A 17659-nucleotide genomic window follows, 5' to 3' on the forward strand; every position below is an offset into this window, starting at 1 on the left:
AAGCAGAAACCAAATTCATGGCCTACCCCAGCTAAGAGGGCAGTTTGTATCTATGTGCTGGGGCTGCTGCATGATCTGCACCGTCCTGATCAATTGGATTCTGACCTTGTTTAAACAACTGGCTGGCCTCGCTACCACATAATACTCCCTTCGGTCTTTTTTAGTTTGTATATAAATTTTGTCTGAAGTCAAAGATACCAAACTTACAGGAAAATGTATCAACATTCACAATGCCAAATTAATATTTTTAGATTCATTATGAAATGTATTTTTATAGTATGTATATTTGGTATTGTAGATGTTGATATTTTTTAATATAAATTTGACAAAATTTGCAAAGTTTGACTTGACTCAAATCTAATACACGGAGTAAAAACGACTGAGGGAGTAAGACAGAAAATCTGGACTGTGGGGTCATGATACATGCGTTACACCAGCCAAAGTTCATTAGTCTGAGATGCTGCCTTATTGTCATACATAAGCATCGTTGACTAATCCAGTAATTATGATTCATGCACCACACCAAACATAGTATTCTACACCATAGCATTTATGACTTCCCACGGGCTACCACTTCCCAACACGTTGAGTCAAATATTATCTATGCTCTTCGAGTCTTTCTCTTCTGCATTATTGTTCTTGAAAGATTGTTGTTAATCTAAGTCAAATCCATGTAATGTCAATAACAAAGACTTTCTGCTCCTCAAGGTATATATATAAGCACGCTCCTAGTTATGCTCAGTACTAACCAAAGGATTTCTCATAACCATACCGCACAAGAGAATTCAGAGATCAGAAGAAATGGAGGAGGCAGAATGTGCATCTTGTTGGGGTTCTCTCGATGCAATCTGTGAGGAGTCGGAGATGATTGCACATTTGCAGTCAGTGCTCTGGTGTGACAGTGATTCTGATGCAAACCTCCGCTCCTCCAAAAATGATAGCACAAATGAATCTTTTGATCTCCAAGTCAATGACCTCAGTTCGGCAAATGAGAGGGACATTGGTATCAAGAGAAAGATGCAAGTGGATGAGCAGAGCGACCATCACAATGAAGTCCCCGCGGTTCTCTTGGTAAGTGAAGGCCTACAATTGGTCAATTTTATCATTAAAATTAATTCTACTCCTTATTTATTTATTTATTTTTGATAGCAATCAATTCTCTAGGCCCCAAGGAAGAGTGGTAACAAATCAAGAGCTGCAATGGACTCACAAAGCAACTATGCAAAGGTTTGATAGTTACTTACATATTATTAGCTTTGTTTCCCTTTTGGGGAATCTCTTATTAAACATTTTATCACCATGTGCAATTTTGGAACAGAGAAGAAGGCATAAGATCAACGAGAGGCTAAGAGTACTGCAGCACCTGATCCCTAACGGCACAAAGGTGAATTCTTACTATTTTCCATTCATTCTTCATTTGCACCTGCCAATGCTAATTGTGTTGAGCGTTTGCTTTTCTAGGTTGACATAAGCACAATGTTGGAGGAAGCAGTCCAATATGTCAAGTTTCTGCATATGCAGATCAAGGTATGTATTCACTTATAAAGCAACAGATGCACAAATATTTCGATTGTCAGTGTGCGAGTGCGTGCCACTTAGTTCTTCCCATCTTTTTGATGCATAGCTCTTGAGCTCTGATGAAATTTGGATGTACGCTCCGCTCGCCAACGACGGCATCAATGCCAGTTCCCCCCATTTGGATTCTCTGGTTCAGGAATGACTACCCCAAACAAACTGACTCAGCAGATGGTACATAATTTGTTGGAAGGACCTATGGCTCAACTGTTCTGATTCATCTGTCATAGCATTGTCATATCTCTTGTGGACTTCAACCCGAATTTCCATTTATTGAGTATTGTAGCTCCTTATTCAGGATTCTATTTTTATTCTTGATTGCTTAAACAATGTCAATAATAAGATTTATTTTAAACCGGGCTTGTTGTATATTGATTTTGATTTAGAATCGACCTCTTACTTTGTACTTATACAAAGGAACGGAATCAAGAGCTAGCATGGCAATTTATACAACTTATTCTTTAAAGAAAAAATAGCTTTACCCTTTACACACATAATCGACCGGCTAATAAATGCATCCGCCCAAAGGATAAATATAGAAATATAAACAATATGAAATATAGGAGTATCTTCTATGTTGTATTGATGACTACAAGCGCACAAATGACCGTATTACCTTTAACGGAAGTGTTAACCAAGTACTCCCTCTGTCCGGAATTACTTGTCATAGAAATATATAAATATGGATGTATCTAGAATTAAAATATGTCTCGATACATCCATTTCTTCAACAAGTACTTCCGAACGGAGGGAGTTAAGATTAGTTCGTTTCCTCTTACCACAATTAGAGTTCTCTACCACAACTGTCGAACCTGGCCTCGTCGTGTTTGCTGAGCTGGTTCATGTGAATGCTTTAGTCCCACCCGGCTACCGGAAGGAGATGTGCATCAAGATACAAGGTGGACTCTCCCTTTCTTCTCTAAAATATTAAAAGCACACATAGCTAGCTAGTCTCATGTTGCCCACAAGCGCTCACGTGAATATGTGCGACTTTGAGGTGCTGACGATAAACCTGTTTTATTTACTTTTACTAAGCCAAGGTGTACATCTTATGCATGGCAAAGCAGTTTTATCCTTGGCCCGTTTCATGCGCATCAAAGTAGAGGGAACAAGGAGAGTTTGCAGCCCTAGATTGTGATCCTTGGAATGCTGGCAATGGCTACTTGTAATTTTCTCTTTGCTGGTTAGCCATTGAAAAATTCTGGGTTAATCTAGTGAATGCATGGTACAGGCTTAGTCCATACAATACAAGCAAGCATGCATGCATGCATTTGCACCGTTGACACCGCGGCGCCGTCGATCGGGAGCAGCTGCATGTGCAAGATGTACCACTGGCTAGTTATACGTACTGTAGTTTACCGAGTCAAAGAATTAAGATTCGTCTCCGTTTCGCCTCAGTGGGTACATGGCATGGAGCAATGCTACTAGGCATGACCTAGCTACTTAATTTTGTGTAACGTTTACCGAGTCAAAGTATCACCGTTACCGAGTTTAGCTGCGCGCGGCATGTGCAGATGTGCTTACCTAGCACAATGGAGCGATCAACGCAGGGAGCAATGGCGGCCCGGTCGTGGCTGCTCCTCCTCCTCGGCCTCGCCGGCGTGCTCCGAGTTCGCGGCCAGCGCGCGCCCGACAGCACCGGTGAGCTTAACTAATTAACACCTCTGAATTACGCTGTTTCATCACATGTCAGTGCATTGAGCTAGCGTATACGCACGTACGCGAAGGTTTCGTCAGCATCGACTGCGGCCTGCCGGAGCAGGCAGGCGGCTACGTGGACGCCGCCACCAAGCTACCGTACGTCCCGGACGGCGGCTACACCGACGCCGGCACCAACCACAACATCTCCCCAGAGTACATCAAGCCAAGCTCGTCGAAACGCTATCTCAACGTCCGCAGCTTCCCCGGCGTGGCACGGAGCTGCTACACGCTCCCGTCCACCGTCGCCCGAGGGTCCAAGTACCTGCTCCGGGCGACCTTCATGTACGGCAACTACGACGGGCTCAACCGGCTCCCCGTCTTCGACCTCCACCTCGGCGTCAACTTCTGGCGGACCGTGAACATCACCAAGGCCGACACGCCGCAGCTGGCCGAGATCATCGCCGTCGTCCCGGACGAGTCCGTGCAGGTCTGCCTGGTGGACACCGGCGCCGGGACGCCCTTCATCTCCGCGCTCGACCTGAGGCCCGTCAGGGACACGCTGTACCCGCAGGCGAACGCGACGCAGGCGCTGGTCCTCGTCGACCGGACCAACTTCGGCGTCAGCGGCGCCGCGCTGGTCAGGTACCCGGAGGACCCGTACGACCGCGTGCGGATCCCGTGGAGCGAGATCAACTCAAATGAATGGACGGAGATGTCGACGCCGGAGAAGGTGAAGGAGCTGGCCGACCCCCGCTTCAACGCGCCGTCCGCCGTGATGCAGACCGCCATCACGCCGCGCAACGGCTCCAGGTCGGCGTCGTCCAGGACCATCGAGCTGTCGTGGGACGCGGCGCCGAACCACGCCTACCCCGACCCCGGGGTCATCGGCATCGTCTACTTCGCGGAGCTGGAGGTCGTGGCCGGAGACGCCGCCGCGCGCCAGTTCGAGATGGCCATCAACGGCAAGCTTTGGAGCAAGGCGCCCTTCACGCCGCAGCACCTCGTGTGCGACGCCTTCTTCAACAGCGAGGCCCACCGTGGGTTCGGCGGCCACTACAACATCACCCTCAACGCCACGGCCAACTCCACGCTGCTGCCCACCATCAACGCCGCCGAGTTCTTCTCCGTCGTCTCCATGACCAACGTCGCCACGGACTCCAAGGATGGCACTCACAGTTCTCACGTACGGTGATAGTGGATATGCACATTATTTGATAACTGATCTTTGTTGTGCTACTGAATTTTTTGACAGTTGCCGCCATGGCTGCGATCAAGGCCAAGTATGAGGTGAAGAAGAACTGGGCGGGTGACCCGTGCGCTCCCAAGACTCTCGTGTGGGAAGGGCTGAACTGCAGCTATGCCATTTCAATGCCTCCAAGAATCACAAGATTGTAAGAGCATCTCCAACAGTAGCACAAAAATTCCGCGCCCTAAAATAGTTTTAGTGCGCCGCTGTAGCACTTTAAGCGCGCGGAACCTAATATTGGTTTAGCACATGTCCAAAAACGCGCGCCTAATAAAACACGCAGTGTAAACTGTGAAGCGCGTGCAATCCGGCTCCTTAAATTTCCAACTTTTGTTAGCGTTTTTCAGCGCGCCCAACCCTTTTTTGCGCCTGCACTATTTTACAGCTTCTGTTGGAGTTGTTCGGCGCCCAAAAAACCTGAATTTTAACGCGTGGAGCAGTTTTTGGGTGGCTGTTGGAGATGCTTTAAGTTTGACCTCAGTTTTCTTGCACGCCTGAGAAATCTCTCTGAACATTTGTGTGTGTGTTTCTGCAGAAATATGTCATTTGGCGGTTTGAGCGGCGGCATACCATCTCATTTCGCCAACCTCAAAGCAATCAAGTATTTGTAATTAGTAGGAAGTTTTACGCCCGTTTTGGCAATCATCTTAATTTGTGAGTTAAGCTCATGCATAAGTATGCATGTTTGTTTATTCAGGGACTTGTCGTACAACAACTTTACAAGACCAATTCCTAAGGCTCTTTCAGACCTACCCTTCCTCGTTGTGCTGTAAGGAATCTTGAACTCCACAATTATGTTGACTTTGATATCCAATAGTTTTGTTGCCTAATATCAACTTGAACCTGAATATTCTACTACAACTTGAACTTATGAATGCTATTTGGTCCCTTAGGGACTTGACTGGCAACCAGCTTAATGGATCCATCCCCTCTGGGCTTATGAAGAGAATACAAGACGGCTCCCTAACTCTAAGGTGAGCCAATCGTTTCTCCGTTAGTTCCCCTGATCCTGGCCAAAATCACTTAAGTTTCTTCTCTTTGATAGATACGGCAAAAATCCAAACCTTTGCAGCAACGGCGGCTCTTGCGAGCCCACCAAAAAGAATAGCAAATCCATGCTTGCCGTGTACATTGCTGCTCCAATACTTGCAGTTGTGGTGATAGGAGCACTGGCAGTGCTACTTCTTCTCATAATGAGAAAAAAGCAAGGTGAGACAAGGTGTCAAAACAAACATCAACTGCAACTGCAAGCAGCACTGGACTGGATAATATTTACAGTTTCTTGTCACTGTCTCACTGATCACCGAATGAAGGATCAAGAAAGGGCAGTGTGAAGCCACAGAACGAGGCTAGTGGCGTGCATTCGCAGTCGCGAAACGGCGACACGCACAGCCTGCTGCAGCTGGACAACCGCCGGTTCACGTACAAGGACCTGAAGGTCATGACGAATAACTTCAAGACGGTGCTCGGCCGGGGAGGGTTCGGCTCCGTGTACGATGGCTTCTTGCCGGATGGTACGCAGGTGGCGGTCAAGCTGCGGTCTGAGTCCTCCAGGCAAGGCATCAGAGAGTTCCTCACAGAGGTAAGTGCCATTCATCACCGGTTCAAGGGAAGTTTTGTAAGGAATTGTTGTGTGTAAACAATTCTCCTGTTCTTTTGCTCAGGCTCAGACCTTGACAAAGATTCACCATAAAAATCTTGTATCCATGGTTGGTTACTGCAAAGATGGGGAGTACATGGCGCTTGTCTACGAGCATATGTCTGAAGGAAACCTCGAGGACAAACTTAGAGGTGTGTGCTATTTGATTATGTGCATTTAGTGGGGTTTTTATCTCAAATAAAACTCTAGCGAAAACCTTTACAGTATGAATATGAACCTAAATTAATGTCCATGAGGAATTGATGATTCCAATATCTAGTCTCTCAGCCAAGTAATCAAGGGAGCTAGGCCAGCTCACTTCGTACCATTTGAGTTATCTATTCTTCTTCTTTTCTGCGTGGAACCATTTGAGTTATTGGGTACTCCCATCATCATACTAATAAGTGCTCTTCTATCTTTTGTAGGGAAAGAGAGCAATAGTACATCTTTAACTTGGAGGCAGAGGCTTCGTATTGCAATGGAGTCCGCCCAAGGTATTCTTCCGATGTGAAACGTGTTCTTTAATTTTCCGTTGCTAATTTCCATCTATTTTTTTCGTTGGAAGCCAAATTTTACATGATCGTGACTTGGTAATGTGATTATTGTTGACATCATATTGGTGTGATATGCTTACAGGGCTGGAATATCTACACGTTGCATGCAGCCCAGCCTTTGTGCATCGGGATGTAAAGACATCAAACATCCTATTGAATGTGAATCTCGAGGCCAAGGTCGCTGACTTTGGCTTACTCAAGGCTTTCAATCAGGATGGTGACACACATGTATCCACAGCCAGGCTGGTTGGCACACATGGCTACCTTGCCCCTGAGTAAAAGACATCATACTCTCTTCTACTTGCTTTTGCTTACAATCTTGAGTGTATTAATTAACCAATCATATGTGATCAACCATAGTGAAAGCACATCTAATATGCCATGTATCGGCTTGTGTGAAGGTACGCGGCAGCCCTGCAGCTCACTGAGAAAAGTGACGTATACAACTTTGGTGTCGTGTTGTTGGAAGTTATAACGGGGCGACCACCCATCCTACAATGCCCAAAACCAACTAATATCATCCAATGGGTTCGACAACACCTTGCACAGGGCAACATTGAAGACGTTGCAGACGTTCGGATACGAGGTGACTATGATATCAATAGTGTCTGGAAGGTCGCGGACGTCGCGCTCAAATGCATTGCGCAAGCTCCTACTCAGCGACCCACGATGACCGAGGTGGTAGCACAACTACAAGAGTGTCTCAAGCTAGAGGAACATCACATGATTTGAGGAGGAGGCGTGGACCATATTGTTGTGAGGGTGATGTCACATGATGAAGACTTTGTCGTTCAGTTGATCTATATTCTCTCTCTCTCTCTCTCTCTCTCTCTCTCTCTCTCTCTCTTCGTGATTTTAAAGGATATTTCTTGACATATAGAGTGCAAATATATGTTGCTGCACTTTTCAGGTAACATGGCTCCAAATTTTCTTATCGCTAAAGAAATTTCACCAATGTCCCAATCCTATTGCGAGAACACTGACAAGTTCTTGCACACTAAGGAGGTGTTTGGTTGCAAGGGACTAGACTTTTTTTAGTCCCAGGGACTAAACAAAAAAGATCCTCCAATAGAGTCTTTTCTAGTCTTTAAAGAAAAAGTCCCTCCTGTTTGGTTACATAGGTATAGGGACTAAAAGAGACTTTTTCTAGTCTAGTCACTGTAACCAAACAGAGCCTAAGAAACCAGAAGTGAAACTATGACTCTCGATCACTATAACCACACCATACTTGCTAGGGTATTTAGGTCATGAATCAATTAAACATGTCTGAGCACTCATGAAATAATGTTTGAGCTAACGACAACTCCAAGAAATAAAACATGTTCAATGGAAAATGTTGAATGTGAAATCGCAAACCTTTAGTGTCAAACAAAGAACTACTGAATCAATGTAGAAAATCCTTAATTTGAGAAAATAATACATGAATGTTTATCATGCACCAAGAGTGCATGACTAGTGATCATGGTTGGCGCCGTCTCAACAAATAACGTTGACTTTGCTTCAAAACACATTTGGAAAACAGAAGTACCACTCAAAATTAAAATTTACATGAGGTTTGTACATAGTGATCATGGAAACTTTTCTATAGCTTCAATCTTAGCTCTATCAACATCAATACCTCTTTTAGAAATTTTATGACCAAGAAACATACTTTCGTTCACCATGAGAAGGCACTTCTCTCAGTTTAGGACTAGGTTCGATGAAAATGGGTCAAAATGAAACATAAAATCTTTTAGTGTCACCAAAGAACAAGTTTGGGATTAATGTAGAAAAATTCCTAGTGAATAATACATCGATTGTTTATCACGCACCAAGAGTGCATGACTGATGATCATGATTGGCGCCCTACCAACAAATAACAGTGACCATGTGAAATGAAATGGTGCCCAGCCTTACATCATCGGTAGATCGCGGTCACGACTGCTATCTTTCATCATGTGGAAGTTATTGTTAGCATCGCCTCTGTTTTGATCTTCGTTCTCCAACTCGAGGCAGTATTGCAACTGGGCAGCCACATCCGTCATTGTGGGTCATTGTGCGGGGTCATGCTCGGTGCACTTGAGCGCTAGGTCCACGGCCTTCCACATGCCATTCATATTGAAGTCGCCTTGCATTCGGCCGTCCACCACTTCCTCGATGTTGCCTCCCGAAAGGTGAAGTCGTGCCCATTGGACGATATGGATGACCTCCGTAGATTCAAGGATGGTGGGTTGTCCTGTGATTACCTCCAGTAACACGACACCGAAGCTATATACGTCGCTCTTTTCATTTAGTTGCAAGGCTGCTGCATACCTGTGTATGTACATATAATAAGCATGGGATGCAAGCATTTGCATCACAATTCATTGAGTCAGTCACAACAAAGATATACTAATCCAAATGGTTGGCAAGCAGGCAACGAAAATATTAATAAGTTAGGTATTAGTGTTTACTCAGGGGCAAGGTAGCCTCTTGTGCCAATCACCCGCACCGTAGATATATGTGTATCATCTTCTTTACTGAAAGCCTTCATCAATCCAAAGTCAGCCACTTTGTCCTCAAGATTTTTATTCAGTAGGATGTTTGATGTCTTCACATCACGATGCACGAAGGGTGGGCTGCATGACTTGTGCAAATACTCAAGCCCTGTGAGCACATCATATTCGACAGAGATGATATATCAGTCACGAATCAACATATGTTAAACTCTAGCAAAGCATAGAGATCGACAACAACGAAAGGAAGACCATAATCCGGATTAAAGTATACCTTGTGCGGATTGTAGTGTGATGCAGAGCCTCTGTCTCCAGGTTAAGGATACATCCTTGCCGTTCTTTCCTGTAAAAGTTTGGTTGACGTTAGTAGTGTGTAACATGAGACAGAGATACCGTATGCTCTTCTTACAGACGGACTAGAATACCTCTGAGTTTATCTTCTAGATTTCCTTCAGACATATGCTCGTAGACAAGAGCTAAATATATCCCATCCTTGCAATAACCAACTAATGATACAAGATTCTTGTGATGGATCTTCGTTATTGTCTAAGCCTGAGCAAGAATAGGAAGAAAAATGGCAAAGCTTCTAAAATTGGCTTATTAAATTTACTTGACTAATATGTCTTTTTTTGACTAATATGTCGATACACCATGCTCTGGTTACAGTTGATAATACTTTACCTCTGTCAAGAACTCTCTTACATCTTGACTGGAGGATTGAGACTGTAACTTGACTGCAACTTGGGTACCATCCTGCAAGAAGCCATCATAAACAGTTCCAAACCCTCCTTGGCCAAGCACTGTCTTGAAGTTGTCTGTTATGGTCTCTAGTTCTTTGTATGTGAATCGGTGGTTGTCCAGGTGTTGACGGTCTTGTTGTTTGCTGCTCTTTGTAGATCCTTCAAAATTCAAGAACCAAACTAGTATTACCCATTGTTGCTTGCTTTGGTGCAGTAATGCAGAACTATTAATGTAGTTTTATTGATGTGTTTCACCTTTCTTTTTTCTCACTATGAGAATCAGAAGTACTACAAGTGCTCCAATCACAACAACCGCAACTATCGGAACAACAATACAAACAACAATCTTAAAATTGTTTTCCCTTTTTGTTGGTTGGCAAGAGTTGTTGTCGATGCAAAGGTTTGGGTTTTTGTTGTATCTATCAAAAAGAAGAGACCATTAGCAATTTTGACCTGGAAATTATCAAAGCAACGATCAGAGAACTAAATGGCGGTGCAGATATATGTACGATATGATGGATTAACCTTAGAGTTAGGGTGCCATCTTGACTTCTCTTTAGAAGCTCAAAGGGGATGGATCCATTAAGTTGATTACCTGTCAAATCTCTGGATGGACCAAAAAGTTGGTATCAAAACATTGGTAGCAAAACAGATATTAGTTTTCAAAGACGATATATAATTCAAAGTTGCTTACAACAACACGAGAGAGGGTAGTTGTGCAAGAACATTAGGAATTGATCCTGTCAGTTTGTTGTACGAAAGATCCCTGAAATAAGGTGGCAAAGCATACAATTATGTGAACCTATTCCCTAGCAGAATTATTGTGGAAATGAACATAAATTTCCTACTTACAAGGATTGGATGTCTTTGAGATCAGCGAAATAAGATGATATATCGCCTTTCAAACCGCCCGATGACATATTTCTGGAAGATCACACAATGGTTCAGACGACACGAGTGCATTTCCTCATTTTGGAGAGATTTCTTGTGCATGGCTGCAAGTTAAATTTGAACTTACATGCTTGTGATTCTTGGACGCCCAGATATAACATAGCTGCAGGTCAACCCATCCCACACAAAAGTCTTCGGAGCGCATGGGTCACCCATCCAATTCCTTTTCATCTGATACTTAACCTTGATTGCGTTGATGGCAGAAACTTTTTTTTTTTGCCGACAGTAACACACAAGACAAAGAAGTGGAGTAATCAGAGGTCATGCAGGTATGTCATTGTCGCAAAAATGTACTCCCTCTGTCCCGAAGTTCTCGTCTTAGATTAGTCTAGATAGCCAGATAGGGATGTATCTAACACGAAGACAAGAATTTTGGGACGGAGGTCATAGATGATTGATCTCATATATGTGAAACTAAATAAGGTCCGGTAGATATTTACCATCCTGAAGGTCGGTCCCAACGTTGGCTGTAGAGATGACGGAGAAATACTCCAAGGCGTTGATGGTCGGCGGCAGTGTCGAGTTGGCCGTGGCGACCATGGTGATGTTGTACCGGCTCAAGCATTCGTGGGGTTTAACATCGTATAAGGCGTCACCAACGAGGTATTCGGGTCTATATGGGTGGCTGGGTCCGCCGTCGACGGTGGTGTTGAACTCGCGCACGGCATTGCCGGCCACGATCTGCAGCTCGGCGAAATACAAGATGGCAACGCATCTATAGCGGGCGTTGCTCTCAATAGTTTAGTATAGTGTAACTATATTATGAAAACTCGTTATCTGTAAGTGATAGAGTTTTTTAAAAAAATGGTACAAGTGTGTACCCGAGCATTCGGTCGACGTGGTCCAGCTCCGTCTTCCACGACAACTCAACGGTCTTGGACTCAGAGTCGTTGAGCACCGTGACGGCAGTCTGCAACACGGCAGACGGAGCGTGGAGGCGGAGGCCGCCGATATTCTCTTGGACCTTCTCCTTGGTTGAGATGTCCAGCCACAGCTTCGGGTTGCTCCACGGTAACCAAGCCCGGTCGTATGGGTCGTCCGGGTACCTGACCACAGAACACGTCAGGACCAAATGGAACAATCAGTTGTATGCACCTACCAGTATGTGTTGTGTACCTAATGGCGAAGTTGCCCGTGTCGCCCATGTTGCGCCTGTCGATCAAGACAAGCCCCTGCGTCGCGTTCACCTGCCGATACAGCGTGTTCTCTAGGGGCCTCAGGGCCAGCGAGGAGATGAACGGCGTCCCGGCGCCGGTGTTCACCAGGCAAACCTGCACCGAGTCGTCCAGCACAACGGCGATGACCTCGGCCTGCACTACTCCCTCGGCCGTGGAGATGTTCACCGTCCGCCAGAAGTTGACGCCAAGATAGAGGTCGAAGACAGGGAGCCTGTCGAGGCCGTCGTAGTTGCCGTACCTGAACAAGGCCCGGAGCAGGTACTTGGAGCCCGGCGTGAGGGACGGCAGGGTGTAGCAGCCGCGAGCCGTGTCCGGGAAGCTGCGCACGTTGTGGAAGTTTGGGGCCATCCGCAGCTGGCCAATGTACTCGGCCGAGGTGTTGCGGTTGTAGCCGGCGTCCGTGAAGCCGGCGTCCGACGTGGCGCGGATCTTGGTGACGGGGTCCACGTAGCTGCTCTGCCCCGGCAAGCCGCAGTCGATGGTGATGAAACCTGCATTGCTCAATGCGGGCACGTTCGGATGTAGATTTGACGAAGCAGCCAACATACACTACTACCCATTTCATCTAGCAGAGGAACACAAAACGCATGCATATGATAATACTTGTAAGCTCACCTTCGAGGCTAGGCGATCGCTGGCCGCGAACTTGAAGTACACCGGCGACGGCGGCGGCGAGGCAGAGCAGGAGCGTCAACGACGATCGCCGGCCCATTTTACTAGGCGCGCACATGCCACCAACCTTGCCCGGCAGAAGTAGCTAGGACAAGATATATGCATATGTCAAGTAGCCTTAAGCTTAGGTTCACACGCTTGCCACTGGTATAGTAGACACATCACATGGCCACTTAGCCTGTAAAACTATCTTCTAATTCGGCGACGACTGAGAGTGCAGTGACTTGATCGAGAGCTGTATAGTTTGTCAACTGTCTCGCGCTGCCTTAGCCTTAGTAGACGACTGACTTGGTGCAGGGGTTGGTTTGTCAGCACGTTTGTGCTCGTTTATTGTGTAGAAAATTTAAGTAAACGATGCACTTGGCAAACACGAAGTAGCTGAGACACGCTATGCAGTTGAGACACATGCAATTGATTTGGGACCATGCCTGAGACACACAACAAGCAACAATGCTACACATACAGGTTTTTACAGGATTGATTTTATGTGGCAGTTTTTGATTGAGTCTTAGTTGGGGAGGGGGGCCACCCCCATAAAATTCAGGGGAGGGGGGGGGGGGGGGAACCTCGTAGTGTTTTTGCACAACAAGTTGAGACGATCTGGCCGGTTGGGGCACCATTTTACTCAATTGGGCACCCTTTACTCAACTCTTATGGGGTAGTAAATGTTTACTCCGGAGTCCTAAGTCGAGCCCTTGTCACCTCTGTCGTTGGTTACATGCTACATGTAATTTGCTCTTTGTTGGTTATTGCAAGCTGGCAATTTCTTGCCCGGAGTCTAAAATAGGGTCTATCATATTGTACATGTATACGTATGTAATTGTATTATGATCATCTATATAAAGAGACGTGAGGCTGGATGTTAGCCATCCACGCAAAACCCTAAACCCTGTGTTTAACTTGGTATCAGAGCAACTACTCGTTCCTAGCACCTCCCACCACTTGCAGATTTGGCACCGGGGACGCCAGTAGTTGCGACGCCCACCTCCTCCGCTGTTGTTGCTGGCGTTGCCCCCTCCACCTTGCCGGCCATTGCCAGCATAACCATCTTTGCAGTCACGGCCACCCATGTGGCCGTCATTGTCGCCCTGGCGGCTCTGCCCTTGCTGGCCATGTCCATCAGCCCCCCCCCCCCCCTTGGGAGGGATAGGGATCGGAGTGGGGCACACGTCTGCCCGCGCCGTACGAACCCGAACGGGTCACGACATTCGCGGAGGGAGACCACCCCTCCACCGCACTCTGATGTGCCTGCAGCGCCTCGAAGGACAGAACCAATGAGTAAAAACTGGAGTAGGGCATGGGTGCGTTACTCACGCCCAAGGAGGCGGCGATGGAGTTGTAGGCGGGGCCAAGGCCGGTGAGGATGTGATCGATAAGCTCATCATCGCGGATCGGAGAGCCAGCAGCGGCCATAGTGTTGGCCAGGGCCTGCATATTGTACATGTACATGTATTTGTATACGTATGTAATTGTATTATGATCATCTATATAAAAAGACATGAGGCTGGATGTTAGCCACCCATGCAAAACCCTAAACCCTGTGTTTAACTTGGTATCAGCCATGCCGGGCCGCCGACGCAAGTCCCTCGCGCCGCCGCCCGATCCTCTCTCCGCGTAGCCGCGTGCTTCCGATCGCTACAGCTGCGCATGCCATCTTCCGCGTCGCCGCCGCGTCTTGCTACTTCACGTACGCGCATATGCAGGAATCCATCCAGCTGCTTGCTAGCTAGCTAGCTAGCTTTGCCCGTACGCTGTCGCCGCTTCCGATTGTTGCTGCTGCGTGTGCCATCTTCCACGCTGCCGCCGCGCGCTGCTCCATCTGCATCGTCGCTGCGATGTCATCGTCCGCTATGTCCATCGGCCAAACTGCCGGCGCCCTCGTCTCCGTCGCCACGATCCCCGCCGCGCTCGCCGTCCCGACGATCTCCGTCCGCCTCGGTCGCCACAACTTCATGCTTTGGGGGGCATAACCAGCACCGTTCTTGTCGGTGCCAACCTCCACGGACACCTCGATGGCACCAAGGCAGCGCCGGCCAAAACACTCGTTGTCAGCACCGACGACGCTGCCACTACCGTCGCCAACCCGGAGTACCACCAATGGTGGGTTCAAGATCAGCGCGTCAAGGGGCTTCTTCTCACCTCCATGGACGAGGATATTACATGCCAACTCATTGGCTGCGAGTCGGCACATGCGGTGTGGACAACCGTCGCCGCCATGTTCAGTGCCCAGAGCCGCGCCAATGTCCGCCACATCCGGCGGCAACTTCAGTCACTGAGGAAGGACGATCTGTCTGCCGCGGAATACATGCACAAGATGAAGGCCCTGGCCGACACTGTGGCCGCCGCCGGCTCTCCGATCCACGATGATGATCTTATCGATCACATCCTCACCGGCCTTGGCTCCGCCTACAACTCCATCGCCGCCTCCTTGGGCATGAGTAACGCACCCATGCCCTACTCTAGTTTTTACTCATTGGTTCTGTCCTTCGAGGTGCTGCAGGCACAATAGAGTGTGGTGGAGGGGTGGCCTCCCTCTGCGAACGCCATGACCCGTTCGGGTTCGTACGACGCGGGCGGACATGTGCCCTACTCCGATCCCTATACCTCCCAAGGGGGGGCACCCGGCTGATGGACATGGCCAACCAGGGCAGAGCCGCCAGGGCGGCAATGGCGGCCACATCGGCGGCCGTGACTGCAACGCTGGTTATGCCGGCAATGGCCGGCAAGGTGGAGGGGGCAATGCCGGCGACAACGGCGGAGGAGGTGGGCGTCGCAACCGTTGGCGTCCCCGGTGCCAAATCTGTAAGAAATGGGGCCATGAAGCCAACGACTGCCGCAAGCGTTATGATCAGGATCAGAACTCCCGCTCCGCCAACTCGGCCTCCACCAACACCGTTGACTTTCCTTGGGTGCTGGATACCAGGGCTACGGATCACTTGACTAATGATCTTGGCCAATGGTGCAGGTTTGTCTATTTCACACATTGATCATTCGCGTTTACCCGGTCCATCTCTTAAACTGCGTAACACCCTTCATGTTCCACACATCAGCCAGCATCTTCTCTCTGTTTATCGTCTTTTTTGTGATAATGACGTGTTTGTTGAATTTCCCCGTCATTTTTTCCTTGTTAAGGACAAAGCAACCAGGCACGTCATCCTTCACGGTAGAAGTTACGGGGGGGTCTATCCGGTCCCCTTCGCTCGTGCGTCATCTTCCTCGTCTCGCCATGCCTCCTCCGGTGTTCGAGTTTCGTCATCGCAATGGCATCAACATCTTGGTCATCCTACAAATAATGTGGTCACTTCCATTGTTCGGAGTCATGAACTTCCGTGTTCTAGTTCAAATAATTCATCGTTAGTTTGTGATGCCTGTCAGCGTACTAAGAGTCATCAACTCCCTTATTCTACTTCATTTCATATCACTACTATACCTCTTGAATTAATATATTCAGTTGTTTGGGGTCCTGCTCTTGCTTCGTCGGGAGGGTACAAGTATTATGTTAGTTTTATTGATGACAACACGCGCTTCACCTGGATTTATTTGCTTAAACACAAGTCTGATATTGAGCAAGTTTTCTACAACTTTCAGGCTCATGTAGAATGCCGTCTGGATTATAAAATCAACGTCTTTCAGTCCGACTGGGGTGGTGAATACCACAAACTCCATCGCTACTTTCAATGCACGGGCATCTCTCACCGAGTGTCATGTCCGCATACCTCTCAGCAGAACGGTATTGCCGAGCGCAAACACCGACATTTGGTCGAGACCGGCCTTGCCTTGCTTGCGCACTCCTCTCTTCCACTTTGGTTTTGGGATGATGCTTTTCTTATGGCATGTTACCACATCAACCATATGCCCACTCCTGTTATCAACAAGGACACACCTGTGTTCCGTCTGTTTCATGTTCAGCCCAACTACTCCTCCCTTCGGATTTTTGGGTGTGCTTGCTGGCCTAGTCTTCGCAAGTACAATGCTCACAAGCTTGAGTTCCGTTCCAAGATGTGTGTCATCCTTGGCTATAGTCCTTTGCATAAGGGTTATAAGTGTCTTGACCGTACCTCCGGTCGGATATACATCTCTCGAGATGTTGTTTTCGACAAGACTATGTTTCCTTACTCCCAACCCGGCGTGTTGGTTGATCCTGCTTCTCTTGAACATGCCCTCACTTTTCCCTCTGATGAACCAATTCCAGATGTCCATGTGCGTAAATATGACTTGTCCTATTTGTCACTGATAACCCACAAGTATAGGGGATCAATTGTAGCCTCTTTCGATAAGAGTGTCGAACCCAACGAGGAGCTAAAGGTAGAACAAATATTCCCTCAAGTTCTATCGACCACCGATACAACTCTACGCACACTTGACGATCGCTTTACCGGACACAAGTATGAAACTAGAAGTACTTTGTAGGTGTTGTTGGATAGGTATGCAAGATAATAAAGAGCAAGTAAATATAAAGTAGGGGCTGTTTAGATGAAGACACAACTAAATTAGTTTTAGTAAAGAGCTTTTGTCAACAAGAAAGTTATTTGTCCCTAGGCAATCGATAACTAGACCGGTAATCATTATTGCAATTTTATTTGAGGGAGAGGCATAAGCTAACATACTTTCTCTACTTGGATCATACGCACTTATGATTGGAACTCTAGCAAGCATCCGCAACTACTAAAGATTCATTAAGGTAAAACCCAACCATGGCATTAAAGTATCAAGTCCCCTTTATCCCATACGCAAACAACCTACTTACTCGGGTCTGTGCTTCTGTCACTCACGCCACCCACCATAAGCAAATCATAAGCATATTGCAAACCCTACAGCGGGAATCCCTCACGCTTGCGCGACACGGAGAGCACCATAGGACAGCACCAATAATAAAACATACAACTCAAACCAATCACGATCATCAAATAGCCATTAGGACAAAACAGATCTACTCAAACATCATAGGATAGCCATACATCATTGGGAAATAATATATAGCGTTGAGCA

General features: G+C 47.2%; 2 protein-coding genes and 1 pseudogene across 3 annotated transcripts; 2 read left to right on the top strand and 1 right to left on the bottom strand.

The window, feature by feature from the left end:
• Positions 1-801: 801 nt before the first annotated feature.
• LOC125537533 (transcription factor BHLH133-like) lies at positions 802-1720 on the top strand. The gene is made up of 5 exons (XM_087540040.1): positions 802-1071; positions 1165-1227; positions 1319-1384; positions 1462-1527; positions 1625-1720. Exons 1-5 carry the CDS (start codon positions 802-804, stop codon positions 1718-1720), a joined length of 561 nt encoding a protein of 186 aa, XP_087396166.1.
• Positions 1721-3104: 1384 nt separating this feature from the next.
• Positions 3105-7547, top strand: LOC125525528 (senescence-induced receptor-like serine/threonine-protein kinase). The gene is made up of 12 exons (XM_087540042.1): positions 3105-3216; positions 3303-4382; positions 4469-4607; positions 4998-5069; positions 5160-5231; positions 5356-5436; positions 5508-5671; positions 5776-6044; positions 6127-6253; positions 6527-6595; positions 6738-6930; positions 7057-7547. The coding sequence occupies exons 1-12, from the start codon at positions 3108-3110 to the stop codon at positions 7385-7387; spliced, it is 2706 nt and encodes a 901-aa protein (XP_087396168.1). The 5' UTR covers positions 3105-3107; the 3' UTR covers positions 7388-7547.
• Positions 7548-8149: 602 nt separating this feature from the next.
• LOC125525505 (putative LRR receptor-like serine/threonine-protein kinase At1g05700) lies at positions 8150-14861 on the bottom strand (annotated as a pseudogene). Its single transcript, XR_015613967.1, has 16 exons — positions 14421-14861; positions 13919-14098; positions 12614-12755; positions 11937-12489; positions 11642-11866; positions 11261-11535; positions 10888-11026; positions 10722-10793; positions 10564-10635; positions 10395-10475; positions 10125-10288; positions 9811-10028; positions 9555-9681; positions 9404-9472; positions 9088-9280; positions 8150-8947 (listed from the first exon to the last, which is right to left on the bottom strand). The product of XR_015613967.1 is annotated as a putative LRR receptor-like serine/threonine-protein kinase At1g05700 (transcript).
• Between the last annotated feature and the right edge of the window lie 2798 nt (positions 14862-17659).

This window comes from Triticum urartu, chromosome 1A, assembly GCF_056163025.1.
Source record: "Triticum urartu cultivar PI428250 chromosome 1A, HENAU_Tu73, whole genome shotgun sequence".
Classification (NCBI taxonomy): Eukaryota; Viridiplantae; Streptophyta; class Magnoliopsida; order Poales; family Poaceae; genus Triticum; species Triticum urartu.

Coding starts and splice junctions, on each gene's coding strand:
- LOC125537533 (XM_087540040.1), top strand. CDS start 802: ATGGAGGAGGCAGAATGTGCATCTTGTTGGGGTTCTCTCGATGCAATC. Junction 1,385..1,461: donor TGATCCCTAACGGCACAAAG/GTGAATTCTTAC, acceptor TTGCTTTTCTAG/GTTGACATAAGCACAATGTT. Junction 1,528..1,624: donor TTCTGCATATGCAGATCAAG/GTATGTATTCAC, acceptor TTTGATGCATAG/CTCTTGAGCTCTGATGAAAT.
- LOC125525528 (XM_087540042.1), top strand. CDS start 3,108: ATGGAGCGATCAACGCAGGGAGCAATGGCGGCCCGGTCGTGGCTGCTC. Junction 5,437..5,507: donor GACGGCTCCCTAACTCTAAG/GTGAGCCAATCG, acceptor TCTCTTTGATAG/ATACGGCAAAAATCCAAACC. Junction 5,672..5,775: donor CATAATGAGAAAAAAGCAAG/GTGAGACAAGGT, acceptor CACCGAATGAAG/GATCAAGAAAGGGCAGTGTG.